This window comes from Camellia sinensis, chromosome 13 (assembly GCF_055761805.1).
Source record: "Camellia sinensis isolate YWXY chromosome 13, ASM5576180v1, whole genome shotgun sequence".
Lineage (NCBI taxonomy): Eukaryota > Viridiplantae > Streptophyta > Magnoliopsida > Ericales > Theaceae > Camellia > Camellia sinensis.
In genome coordinates, this window is record NC_138973.1 from 112,443,704 (window position 1) to 112,458,795 (window position 15,092).

Below are 15,092 nucleotides of genomic sequence, written 5' to 3' on the forward strand. Positions count from 1 at the left end.
TAACAGTTTCAAACTGTTTTAATAGTGTGAGAAACTGCCCAGCAGTTACAAATCCGAAACTGGCAGTTACAGATCCAAAATTGCTAACAGATCTGTATAGTTTGAACCTGTATCTGTTCAATTCGATTTTGCACCTGTTCATTCAAAATAGCACCTGTTTGGGTCTGTTAATTTTCCCTATAAATACCAACATTTCCAGTAGTGTTCAAGCATCCAAAATAGTCTGAAAATTACATTTTGCTGTCCTGTTTTGCTCCTTTGCATAATTTCTCTTCATATTAATTTTTAAGGAAAATTAAGAGAGTATAGAACACAAGGTTCTAGTTCGCTGGACAAATTTGTTTGGAATGCTACTACAAATTTGTTAAGATCATTGTATTCTGGGAGATAGACACCACTTAACCGTAAGCACTGTAACGGAGCGAATCTATCTTAATGATAGAGCGTCACACACTCGACTTGATCTTTAAATATTCATTCAGTTCTTTAAAATAATTTCGATACGTTATTTAATTTATTTGTTTGATTTAATTTCAATTTATTTATTTTTTATACACAGAAGATTATTCCAACAATTTAAACTTAAATTTATTATGTTCCACATTCTTCTACTCTCATGTGGGAAGGATTATCACCAATGTTGTATGGGTGATGATCAGCTACGGAGAAGCCTATCGAATTATGGCGTGATTACTCTCATTCCTTCAATTTTACCCTTTAAAATTTAGTTAATTAAACACACAAAAACTGAATGAGTGTGACATCATATTCTAATTCTCTACTTAGCAAAAAGACATTAAAATTGGTTTCTTTCAACAAGTCGCTGTCATCTTTTGGTGTTCATGAAAAGTAGATCATTCACAGCGTTTTATGATTTATGGGGGAGCTTTAGAAAGATGCCCACTAAGTTATTTTAATGAGGTCGGGTTAATAAAGAATTAACAACAATGATTCATCTATCTAATTGTAGAATTTTAATTAAATATTAATAAAATCAAAATTTAAAAAAATTCAAGTCTAAAATATTACATCAATGGGTGAAATCCCATCCCCTATAATTCCTTTAAAACTCATAATTTAAAGTTGGTAAATATTTTTCAAGAATTAAATTGTTGATAAAGAATTAAATACCCGTTTGGTTATGTGAAGAGTGTCACTTAAGAGACTGCACTTACACCTACTTTTCCATCTCTTCTTTTGGAGCAATTTTTGGACACTGATAGGGTAGTCAAACACTGGTTAGCTGTCATTGATTTAGACCAGAGTGAGTTTTCAAAGAGCCTTAAGTGAAACCCTTTACTTAACCTCCTTATTTATTATTCAGCTTGCTTGTTTTTGTTTTTTAAAAAAATTTATTTTTTTATTTTCTGTATTTTTTTATTTTTACTGAATTTTTTTTTTTATATTTTAAGCAATTTTTTACTTTTTAGACAAACCTAATAGAAATACACTTAAAAAGTAAAAAAATTGTAAAAAAAATCTTTTAAAAATTCACTAAATACCAAAAATATAAAAAAAATACAAGAATTCAATACATTTTTTATATTTTTATGTATTTATTAATTTTTTAAAATATTTTTTCATAATTTTTTTACTTTTTAGATACATCTAACTAAGGTGCATCTAAAAAAGTAAAAAAAAAAAGTTTAAAATTTAAAAAATATTCACTAAAAACAAAAGAATACGAAAATCAAAAAATTCAATTTTCAAAAAATTTAATCCAGAAAACTCAACCAAACACACTGATTAGTATTATTTTTTTTTTTTCAATTTAGACCTTAATGATGAAAACATCCTAATGATAGGAGTATATTACATTTTACACTCTTGAACCATAACTCAATATCACTCTAACCCCTCAACTAAAAAAAATATTTGATTTTTAATTTAAAATACAATTTAAGTTTTCTTTTTAAATTATTTTTGCATTTTTTATTTTTAGTAATTTTTTTTTCATATTTTAGTCAAAAAAATTTCAATTTTTTAGATGCACCTAAAATTTAAATATTTGTGAAGATTTTAAAAAAAAAAAAAATCACTAAAGACGAAAAAATAAAAAAAAACTGTTATATTTTTATATTTCTTGTCTTTAGTGAATATTTTTTAGATTTTTTTCATAAATATTTTCATTACTTGGCTTTCAATTTTTTTTCTAACAAACTAAAAATTAATTTAGTGATAAAATAAAAATAAAACAAATAAGAAAGTCTAAACTGAAAGTGATATTAGGTGATAGTTCAAGGGAGTAAAGTGTAATTTACCCAATTGATGAAATGATATTTTAGCTATAAAGGTCCAAATTGAAAAAAACTAGTAGATGACGGGGGTTAGTTATTATAATTTTAGTTGAGGACAATAGTTGAAAAGGGGTAGAGTATAATTTACCTTATATTGAAAAAAACAAAATAATAATAATAGTAATAAATTATCCATTTCTGATTGGTGGTGCCCCATGGTGCCCACAAAATATGCTCATCATCCACCACCCACCATAGAGGAAAAAGCTAGTGAGCTAGCAAAGGGAGTCAAAAGAGAAGTGGGAAACTAGAATTGGAGTGGATCTTAAGACAAGTATTTCTTTCCTTCTAAGTTCAGTTTCTGAACTATGACAATGCTTGCAAATTAATGGTTTGGGTAAGACTTTTAAGCTAGATTTTTAGCTTAAAAAGTTTAGTAAAAATCTGTGATAAAAAATTGAGATAATTAGTTAGTAGTTTTGAAATATTGTATGACATTATTTATGTAATACTCTCAATTAATGAAGCAGCGAAATGTTTGATAAGTAGAATAATATTAACCCACTTTTATTAGGTACTTGAGAGATAAGAGAAGCACCATGTTGACAAAATTATATGATGCTCCTAGACTACCCTAACAATTTTCCTAAAAATTAATATATTTGGTAACTAACTAAAACGAGTAATTTTTGTAATGGATTTTATAAATAAACAAGTAGATTAGCAGTTGATATAGGTGGTTCACTGTCAATACGACCAATTGAACTACTATAAAGCTCCTTTCATAGCTGATAATATTTAAAAATTAACGATTGCATCTCTTGATTCTTGTTATGCATCGCTCAATAATCTTGATTGTGCTACACTTCGACTGACACTAATTAGTGTCCCAATATCATTATTTAAAGGGTGAATTACATTAATGGTTCCTATAGTTTGGAGTTTGTGTTACTTTGATTCTTAACTTTTCAATTGTGACATTTTGAATCTTGTCCCAAATAAGGATAATTGAAGATATCATTACTTAATTTTAAGGAAAAAATCATCAATTTTATAAAATATAAACTAATTTGACAAAAATAAATATATAAAAAATATTTTTGAATTTCAAAAAAGGATAAATTACAGATACACCCCCTGATGTTTACTTAAATTAAAAATTACCCCTTGTGGTTCTAGAAATTACATTATGCCCCCTAAGGTTTCTAATTTCATAATAAATTGGTCATTTTGTTAATAAATCATCAGGTTAACTAACAGTTTTTAATAATGTTAAAATTTTATTTCAATTAGTAATTCAAATAATTTTATTATTGTATAGGTGAACAGTTAGAAATTTCACTTTTTCAATTAATTCTGTTAAATAAAAAATTATGACAGGGAAGTATTTGTAATTTTTCAAATCACGGGGGACCATTCGTATTTCAAGTAAACCTCAAGGGGTGTATTTGTAATTTATCCTTTAAAAAATTATTTCTACCTAGTAAAGATAAAATTATGTAAAATTGATAAATCTCTTAGACATTTATTTATTTATTTACCAAATTAATTTTTATTATGTGTTTGGATGATGATAATGTAATGGGTGGTTATTTTTATTTTCATTAAATTAGTTTCTATTTTTTCCAAAAGTTAAATATGACAACAGCTTTGATATCATTATTAAACTAATCTATTAAATCAAAAAATCCAAAACTAAAAATAATTCATATATTAATATATCGATTACGCATTAAAATCCTAACAACCCTCATCATATGATCATCATCCAAATACATAATAAAATTAAATTTGGTAAAAAAAAAAAGTCTAAAAGATTTATCAATTTTACCTAATTTTTTCTTTGGTTGTAGAAATAATTTTTTAAAATTTTTTTTGACATTTATTTTTGTCAAATTAGTTTATATTTTATCAAATTGACAATTTTACCTTTGAAATTAAACAATGATATCTTCAATTGTCCTTATTTGGAACAAGGTTCAAAATTCAGGATCAAATGTGTCACAATTGAAAAATTAGAAACCAAAATAACACGAGTCCCAAACTATAAGGACTGTTAGTGTAATTTATCCTTATTTAAATCTTGCTAAAAGGACCTTTGCCAAATAGAGTTGGGCCTTTTTTTTCTTTTTCCTCCTCCTCCTCCTCCTCCTTCTTCTTCTTTTTATTTATTTATTTATTTATTTTGATTTTGGTAATTTTGTGCTAAATAAGAAGAAAAAAAAAAAAAATCCCGACTTAATTAATAATATTTTTTCCAAACAAGGCTTAGAAAATGAATTGATGAATGCCGTGTAGCTTTGTTTTAAGAATGCTCAAATCTTCGAATTTTATAGTTGAATTTGAATCTCAAATGTTGGTTTTGGGGTTAATTGGATTTGTAAAGACAAGGAAACCCCTTGAGTAGGTTGCTTGTTAGTCCTTACCAACCCTACTTCATAGATGATAACAATATATAATGAAATCTCAACAATCACAGTGATTTCAATTACGACTCATACAATTAAGAGAGAGAAAGAGAAGTCAAACTTTATTCAATTTGATTTTTCAATCAACGTTAAATACAATAGAAAAAAATATTAAGTATAATTGTGACACTACCTTTATATAGTATTTTTAACTAATAAAAAGTTGTAAAGCGATTAAGTGACAAATTTTATCTCTCAATAATATTGTTGAAGTTGTTATTATAAATCAAGATTTTTGGATGTTGATACATAATATTTACTCAATGCAAAAGATGTATATATGATTTTTTATTTTTTATTTATTCTATCTTTTCTTCAATCAACATCAAATGCAATGTGACAGTTCCCCATAACAACAATGATAAAGATCACTAATTTTGGAACTCTAAAAAGATCATTAATGACATGACACTCAATAAAAAAAGAAAAAAAATACAACACCAAAGCCAAAACATCAAATCATTCATGGTGGAATCTACTGCCACATCATTAGTAATAGCACTAATTAGTGCTCTCACTCATTTTCCTTCTCCTAATTGTAAGTTTAACTTTCTTTCTTTTTTTCCCTAATTTAAGTCTCATTTGAAGACAGTATATTTTAGTTAAAAAATTACTATAAATTATTATATTATTTTTTATTTTTTTATATATTTTTTCATACAAAATTAAAAGTTATTGCACTTAGGTCTCTTTTGGGAATACAAAAATAAGTCTTCGTTTGGGATGCGGGTTAATTTTTTAACTTTTTAGCTATTTTAATCTAGGAATAAAAAAATCTCGTTTGGAATGAATTTTTTGACTTTTTAAACTTCTGTGAGAGAAAAAATAAAATGATTATAATTTAATGTGATATTTTATCTTATTAGTTTTTTAGCCTATTTTATCTTAGGGGTTGTTTGAGGTGTCCCAAATAAGTGCACTTTTTGTCTTTTTGAACTAAAAAATTGAGGAAAAAAATATGAATGTTTGGATTAACTTTTTGATTTTTTATGAAAAAATGTGTATTAAAAAATTGTATAAATTAGTGTGTAGGAAAAAATTAGAATTGGAAATTGTGCAACCATAATTTTTGACTTTTAGTGAATAATGATAACTTTTTTAACTTTTTAAGTAACTTTTTAACTTTTTGATAACTTGCTAAACTTGGCCTAAATAACCCAACCCAGCCGCAGCCTTCATACCAAACGAAATTGTTTATTAGCTTATTTTAATAGTATCATCTCTTTATTTTTTTTCCCATTTTTTTGTAATAATAAAAAAAAATTAACTTAAAAATTATATTCAAAACAACCCTTATATTATGTTTGACTCCAAAATTTGACTATGTAAGCAGGTGAAATTAATGGAGGCTCAGGTTGACTACATCATGCATGATATGATTTTATTGGAGGAGTGGAATTCGTATGATGTGGGAGGATATGACATTTTAACATTCTCAATCGGCATCTTAATTTGGCAAGAGCATTTTATGGTGTGGAGTCTCAAAATTTGTGAATTAAAATGTATTAATTGAAGGGAAAAAAAATAAAAATAAGATCAAATTTTATATGTTAAATTTTTGTTAATTTAAAAAGTGAATAAATGTTCCAATAAAGATATTAAAATGAGTGTTAAAAGGTCTCGTTTGGGAATCTTTTATTTTAGTTAAAAAGTCAAAAAATTACTAATTAGGCCTCGTTTGGGAACATGCTAATTTAGTAACTTTTTGACTATTTGGTTAAAATATGAACTAAAAAAAATTAGTATGTTTGGGATGACTTTTTGGCTTTGTATGAAAAGATGTACAAAAAGTAGAGAGAAAAGAGAATCTTTGACTTTTTGGTATGAGTTGTTGGCTTTTTGGTTAATTTAGGCTTATTTTGGAAAGTTGGCTTTTAGCCACTTTTTTTGGTTTGTAGCAAAAGTCAAAAGTTGGCTTTTTTGAATTTTTTTCCATTTGGGAAGGTGGTTTTTAACCAAGGGTAAAATTACAATTTTACCCCTCATGAGTCAAAATATACTACATGGGTGAAGTTGTAATATTTTAAACTAAATAAGGATAGTTTGGTCATTTGATTATGATTTGACATCATAAACAAATATTAATAAAAAAAGTCAAAAGTCACTTTTTACCAACTTCCCAAATCATTTGTTTAAAAAAGCCAAAAGCTTAGTTAAAAGTCAAAAAGTCACTTTTTAGTAACTTTTTGATTTTTTGACTAAAAATGAGGGTTCTCAAACGAGGCTTAAGTCAAAAAGCCAACAATTCATACTAAAAAGTCAAAAATTCTCTTTTCTCTCTACTATCTTTTCACAAAAAGTTAAAAAATCATTCCAAATATATTAATTTTTTTTAACTTATATTTTAACTTAAATAACTAAAAAATTACTAAATTAATCTGTTCCAAAATGAGGAATTTCCTTTAAGGTGTCTTATTGCGTACGCGAAGAGAATAAAATAATTAAATAATAATAAAAGTGTAACGAGTGTTATCCACATGCATTTCCAGCTCACTCTCTCTTGGCAAGCTAACTGTGTCGCCACGATTACCAATCTTTTGGAAGTAGGGATGCTGCTGTGAGCAGGCCACATCAACTTCTTGCGGGGTTCTGGTAGAAGTATTGTTTGAGTTTTTTTTTTTTTAATAATTTAAATTGTTTATATTATAAGATTAGTTAATTAAGTCATCTATACAAAAAAAAAAAAAAAAAATTAATTAGACATTTATAATTCCATAACAAGAACAGGTTTATTTTTTTAACAAATAAATGGTTAACTTCATCATAATTTTTTAAAAATAATTAATATTTGATCTTGGAGTTATAGAATTTCGATTAACTTGATTTTTTTGTAAAGATAATATACTCAACAAATCTTACAATACGAACTGTTCGAATTATTAAAAAAGAGTCGAAAAAAGCCTCAATCGGAGCACCACTGGGGGCTGCTGTGATTTGCTCATAGCAGCATCCTCAAAACTAACAAGTTAACAAATGCATTAGAGCAAAAACCAACACATTAATCATTAACTGTCTTAACATCAAATTAACTCATGCATTAAAGATGCTCTAAGGAACCCAAGTCCTAAAAGAAGTCGGCAACTCTTAAGAGATAAAAGGTAAAATTTCCTAGTCCAATCCAAATAGGGCCAGGTACCAAATAACATGCAATGTTATTCACAAGGAAATTTCAATATACTCCCTTCTTCACTCCCACCATATTCAAAACTCTTTCTATAACGGAAAAAAGTGACTCACTTTTTTGCAGGTAGTCCCTAAACATCCCTTTGTTCCTTCCTTGAACATGAAACGAGGGTGGTGTTCACAAAGTGAATTGCGCACCTCTCCCCCACATTGTATTCATCCCCTTTTTGAGAAACAACACACCCTGCAACCAAAAAAGTTCTCAAGGCTACTATAGATGGCATGCCTAATCTGCAATTTTAATTACCTCTCAATCTTTACATATATGTGTGCATGTGTGTATCGGTAACAAGGGTATCTGCCAGCGCTGCAGTCCCCTGGATCTTTAGAGAGCATCCACAGATTACCTCTCAAATAACTTTTTTTTTTTTGGGTAAATAGTTCCCCAAGTATATACAGTCCCGGGGGGTCAAGCACTTAGCGAGATTTAAACTTGTAATCTACACTTCATGAGACGCTTGTCATGGATCAATTTATCAGTCGGCTAAACCCTTGAAGTTAATCTTTAAAGGATAATTATGTGTAAGAAATCAGGAAGTGGTAGTTTTCTTAATATCAACAGGTCACTTTACACTGCATGCACAAATCATTAGGTCATATGATGTTTTGCAGCCAAGGTATATTCAGTTGTAGGACTTTTTGAACCAGCAACTTACAGCTTTGATGAGTCTCAGTGAGGCTAGTTTTGACAGATGTTGATTTCAAATCCAAGTGATTTGATCTTGATCATTCAAAGACAATAACTCAAATTTAAATATAATAATTTACTTGTGAATTTCAAGATTGAATTATATAGCATAATCATTAGGAATTTGAAACTAGTTATTTGAAATTATGCTAAGGATTCTCTTTCTAACTATGAGGATTCTGGTAAAATGTATCCATCTTTTATCTCAACTTATCATCTTCCATTGTTTTTCTATATATTTAACCTCAAATCCCTTGATTTGAAATCTAAAATTATCCCAATGGACCCTAATAGCTATCTATCAGACGTTCATATTTTGATTTTTCAGTATGTAGCTAAAGAAGATTCATTGGAAACCCTATTACTGCAAAACACTCGAAAAACAACTGCATCTAATGAACATGTAACTCTACAAAATTGAAACTCTTTATTATGAAGTCAGTGAATATATCTGTTAGGAGCTTCCACAAATTATTCAGTTTAGCACTCAGGCTTGTTTGGTATGCCTACTTGATATTTATAATCAGATGTATTTTAATTCAACATGTGTTCTATTTAATTTAAATCAATAATTTACAAATTCACTTGAATTACAGCAGATTCAATTTCAACGACATTCAATATGTCTACATTAGATGCAGTCATCAACCAGAAATCTTACCATGATTGTAAATTACCGCGCAGCAATCATATTCAACATAGTTGTCGCGACACAGGTACTAAAACCCCTTCTGCGCTCTGTGCAAATGCAAATTTGGTACCTCACTTTACATTGTCAACTGTATCACAAAGTTCTGTAGAGAACATTTGTTAGTATAAAGCTTCTTCCACCTTGACAAGCCTCGCTACGCAACAAAGAAAGCTTCATCGCTTTCTGGGACAACAATATCAAGCCGCATCATGGGCTTGTATTTATCAGGAACTTGAGCACCAGCCTGAATGCACATTTCAATTACGGCCGGAGCCTTCCCGTAGAACCTCTTAAGTGCACTCCTCAAAGGAGGCCCTTTTGGATCCCGAACATGCCACACATAATTCGGGGGGAAAACTTCATCCACCGTGGCATCCTGCCAACCGTGCTTCCCGTCCCTCCATTGGTGCTTAAATTCTCCACAAAGCTTAGCATTGTGACCCCATGGCCCCACATGAACCTCCGAGCAATACCCACAAGCCTTCACTGTGTACTTCCTCATCAACTTCGCCACACCCCATTTGACTTCCTCGTATGCACGGATGGTCTCCTGTGCGATCCTAGGCACTTCTAACTCTGTTGGAGTTGGAAATCGCTCAGACACCCTGTGTGTGTCAAGGTCTACCAGTGAAGAATTTGAAACTACAGGGATGCACTGTTTTGCAGGCTCGTTGACAAATCCACCTCGGTCGATCACTTTCCTCCCAATCATTCGGACAGGCACGGTGCGACGCCATGAAGGGTATTCTGGTAAATCAACTCCTGCTTGGATGCATAGCTCCACAAGAGCTGGAATTCTGTCATACATAAATCGAGTCTCATGTTTAATGCGCTTACCGAAAGGATCATACATATGGTATGACTCAATAGGGAGAAGTACATCATTAATTGATCCTTTGACCCATGAATGGAAGCCTTTGCGCTGTGGACTGGTTGGGCCATGGCAATTTTGAATGTCATGACTACTCTGTGCTACATGAATTTCTGAGCACTCACTGCACATGAAACATTACATTTACTTATCTGAAATATACACCTTGCTAAATAAAATCATAGAATAGAGTAGGGGACAACTGCAGACTTGTTACATATACTAATACCAAATAAAACGTACCTGCAAGCGTGAACAGGAACAACGTGCAAGAGCTGTGCAATTCCTCTAATTAGAATTTTCCAAGCATCCAGTACATCATAAGCAACTGGAATTAGATCAGGAACAAGAAGTCCATTTTTTGGAGGCTCAAGGGGCTTCTCTATTCCCATTTGTGCAAGCTTTTTGTCAGCTCTGGCATTCTGCTGTATCTTCTTAAGAGGGATCGGATAAGGTTTTTTTTGTTGCTTGGGCAGCAATGGAGGAAGATCCACATTTTGAGGATTTGCTTCCTGTTTCTTAGAGTTAAATCTTCGAGCAGGCCTCTGACTACCACAACAGAAAGTCCCTGATGTTGTCAGGCCATCAGTTTGAATCTTTTCTTGCGTGATCTGCAACTAAAACAAAACTGTTGTCAGCCTCTATAGCATCTAACTCAGAATAAACTATAAAAACAGAGCACAAATCACCATATTGGAAAAACAAGCAAGGTCAAGGGCTTCATTCTACCCATTTTACAAGTAAAAAACATGTATTCAGAAAGTGCAATATACATTGTGAAGGCCTTAATAAGCATAAATATTGGCATTTTGTTGTCGACTTTTCATTACAGAGGTAGAGTGGATTCAGCTTTCCATCTGCAAATTTGTAATTAGGATAAGAAAAGTACTAGAGACTACTTTCAAAAAAAAAAAAAAAAATGCATTAGAGATCTGAAAGACCCTCAACGAGTACCACCATGATAAATCTGACTGGAGACAGAGAGAATAGATTTAAAGAATTTGAGATTAACTTCCTTTTAAAGGATTTGTAGAGCACCAATTGACCAACGAACAAGGAGTACTCCGTGATGTTAAGCACACTTTTGTTGTCAATCATGCTTTTAAAGAATTCATTAAAGCTATCAGTGCTACAAATTCTCTAGTGCTATCGGTGTCTCATTGGATAACTTATCCCGCCTTTGGGATAATTAATCCACTCTATGTACATTTTTCATCCTCCATCCAACCTCAAAATTTTATAACATCTTTTTATCACTCTAATCAAAACATAGCACAATACCCTCATGTCTTAATATAGAGAGAAAAAAATGTGAGTATTGCAACATTTCTCATCTTCTTTTCCGAAACAAACAGGACCTAAGCATGTTAAAACCTCACCAAATGTGAGCAGTGAGGTTGGGCGTGATAGCTTCATTAGTCCCTATCTGTTCCATCACCAAGCTATTACAAGTTCACTCTTCCATGCCCTTTAACGACTCTACATTTTATATTACCTTCAAGAGTAGACTACATATATAACTATATTTGGGTCTTAAAAATTTAATTTAAAAAAAAAAAAAAGCACTAATGGGCCAACCAAACAGGCATATCCATGTGAAAATTCAATTTGAGCTCCACATATTCTCCCAACATTCACATCCCCCATTTCAGTGGGTATAATTATTGAAGTTTAACCAGAGGTAATTTGAAGCAGAAACCAGAGAAACATCGAATGTAGAGTTAGTAAACCAAATGCCTCTGAACTCAAAATTAATGGAGACCAAAATGGAAACAAGAAGTTTGAAAATTTCACAACTTAAAAAAAAGGTCATGTAAAATGTCCATTTTTTGCTTTCCACACATTATCCGGTCCAAAAGCAAAAGAGCCATTTATACATGAATTCTCCCCATGCACTCATCAGCAATTATCTCGGCCTTAGTAGCAAGAAACTCCTATAGAGGCCTTGCTCCTCACTCCCACTCCCACTCCCATCCTTAAACTCTTCTATGGGATCCTCGCTTCCTCATCCCCACTCCTGCTTCATGCAACTATGATCTCGGCTTCCCCCAGTTCCCGACCCTGCTTAACCTCACCCTAATATTTCATTTTGACATTACTATTTACCTCTTCGTTTGGTTTTGGGGCTTAAATGATTGGATACTACTTCGCACCTAACTTTCAAGTTTGAAACCTTATCATTTGTTGAAGTCCTAAGAAAACCCACCAGTACTTAGACCATTTACAAATTCAGGCAACTCAAAACTTAACAGTGACTTTCTCCTATGTAATCGTGTATAATTCTAGATTGACAATTCAAAAAATTTCAGCTAATCTAGGCTGGAATTTATGACTAACCAAATTTCCATAAATATGCTTTTATCCATGAAGCTTTAGAAAGAAGTTCCAAGTCTAATATAACCTCTAAGCATAGAGAGATAGATGAAGAATCTTCATAATAAGAGAGGGCAACGAATCAGTTTTCCATAAATTGGAGAACAATGTCAATGTTACATGGGGAGAGGTTGAACTGTGAAAGAAAGTTGTGCATCCAAACGACAGTTCTTTTTCCAATGCTTTTTAGAAAGTCAAGAAGCAAAGAGAATGGGATATATTAATCAAGCAAGTCCAGGACATAGGACAAATATACATGACTGAATGATGTGTGCACATTAACAATTAAATGCAAGTTTATTAAATTATCTTCATGGTGAAGCATCTGGAGTGATATACTTTCGGTGGCCCAATTTCACCTCAAGGCAACTTAGACAGGGATTTTGACCAGATGGATTTAGCAAACTCAAAGTAACCATTGATGGCAACTGAAAAATATTTACTAAGGTCATACTTCATTTTGGGCTAGCCAAACACAACAACATTGATGAACAACATCAACTTTTAAATTTAGCACAATGGACTAAAATCATGGTTCCAAGAATTTCTTGTATAACACACTTTAGGAAATGATGCATGAATTGCATAGTAAACAAGAAAAGGTTCTCCTAAAGTGCATAAAGAGATATAATTCAATCACTCTGCACATACTACTTTCAAAATAATTTGCAGAGATAAAGAAACTGAAAATAATAACAGAGTTCAACAAGAGAGATAGAAAACCTTCAACCAAAGAGAATACGACCTCGAGACTGGTAATCGAGGTCTCTTACGCTCCACCATGCCAAGGCAAACACCTGAAATTAGAAACCAAATTGCATATCATCCTAGTAAAGAAATATAATATCTAAAAGAGAAACTTCTAAGCTTGCAGTTCTTTTATGTGCAAATCACGGCAGGCAAGCCAAAATGGTGGCGTAAAATATACCATGTTGGGCATTGATGCCCATATGCCATAGTTCATTTTGTTTTGAGGTCTCCAAATCACACAACCCACATCCATGTAGACTTAGTGTCATTGTCACATTGCAAATATAAGATATAAAGGTAATACAAAGGAGATAAGAAGAACTGACCCCTCTGAGATGGATTGCATGATGCAAAAGAAACTGATGGAAATTGCTGAAGCATTAATCTGAAGCAAATGGTAGATATCTGCTGTCAAATTTTCGTTTCCATAAAAAATAAAAAATAAAAAGTAAAAAGATAGTTCTGTAGAAAGGCACCAGAACAGGAGCAAGCTATACAAACAAAACAAACCCATATACAAAAACAAAGCTCTAATGTGTCTATTAGACCCAAAAAACTATCCTGTAAAGGACAACCCATTTGAGAAGGTACACTTACCAATCAGTCCTATTTAGTAGACTTATTTACCTACAGGTCCTAAGTGATAAATTTATCACTGCAAATTTATTCAGAAAAAAAGAGACTTTATCAATAGGACTTAATGGGTTCCTTCAAATTCTCTCTAAATAAAGGAAGTGTCTAAGCATACCACATGAACATCAAATTGCACAACTGGGTTCACCAAATTACTATTTGGACTGGTGAAATGCACAACGCTGATCATATCTAGATACCTAGAAGTCAAAGATAACCATCAAGGGATGTGAAGAATTTTAAATGCAAAATTGCATCCATTGTGGCTTTTTATCAAACAGGTAGTGTGGCAGTGGATGCCTATTTGAAATCAACGTAATCATACAATCGTAAACCACCGAAAGAACTCATACACCAAAATAGAATTGGAAAGAAAAAAATCATAAAGAACGGCATGTAAATCATAAACGTTAAAAAGTACAATAAATTAAATAAAAAGAATTTAAGAATTAAAGAAACATTTACTTGGATTATGATTACTTTCAACGTTTCCGAATCCAGGAAACAGGGCGAAAAAATCCAACAACTTACAATTGTTTTCTTTCTTTGATAAATTCTTTCAAAACTTTGGCCGAATGTTTCCTTAAAGCTATGTTTGTTTGGGGGAGGGAAAGAGAACTAAACAAGATGGAAAGAGGAAGAAACTAGTCTACTTGGAGATTTTCATTTTTGGTATTGGAATTAACTTTTATTTTCATTTTATAAATTTGCCTAGGAGGAAAATAAGAGCTTTTTTTTTTTCTCGTTTGGAACAGATTTTTTTAATAATTTTTTAATTTTTTAATTAAAATATAATGTAAAAAAATTAATATATTTGGGATGATTTTTTAACTTTTTACGAAAAGATGTACAAAAAGTAGAGAGACTTTGACTTTTTAGTTTGAGTTGTTAACTTTTTAATTTTTTTAGTTACTTTTTGACTTTTTAACAAAAAAGAATCACTTGCCAAACCAGGCCTAACCCATTTTTTAAACTATTTATCAAATAAACTCACTTTTCAAATCACATTTAAAAAATACGAGTTTAAGTTAAAATTACATTTTGAAAACGCGATTTCAAATTAACATGACTTATACATTGATGTAACAAGTTAAAATCGGAGGTTTAAAATGTGATTTCAACCAGAACTCGCATTTTCAAAATACATGATTTCAAGTTGTGATGCTGACGTGGCATATAGAACTCACATTTTGAATAT

The 15,092-nt window shown here is 31.1% G+C and overlaps 1 protein-coding gene across 2 annotated transcripts; it reads right to left on the reverse strand.

The window, feature by feature from the left end:
• Positions 1 to 9,108: 9,108 nt before the first annotated feature.
• APO1 (APO RNA-binding protein (DUF794)) lies at positions 9,109 to 14,596 on the reverse strand. 2 transcript variants are annotated; one of them, XM_028204733.2, is made up of 5 exons: positions 14,426 to 14,596; positions 13,588 to 13,646; positions 13,235 to 13,308; positions 10,382 to 10,749; positions 9,109 to 10,262 (listed from the first exon to the last, which is right to left on the reverse strand). In XM_028204733.2, the coding sequence occupies exons 2-5, from the start codon at positions 13,640 to 13,642 to the stop codon at positions 9,422 to 9,424; spliced, it is 1,338 nt and encodes a 445-aa protein (XP_028060534.2). In that variant the 5' UTR covers positions 13,643 to 13,646; positions 14,426 to 14,596; the 3' UTR covers positions 9,109 to 9,421. The 2 variants fall into 2 exon arrangements, with proteins under 2 accessions (XP_028060534.2, XP_028060533.2); XM_028204732.2 differs by having other exon boundaries at positions 10,382 to 10,755; positions 14,426 to 14,590.
• Between the last annotated feature and the right edge of the window lie 496 nt (positions 14,597 to 15,092).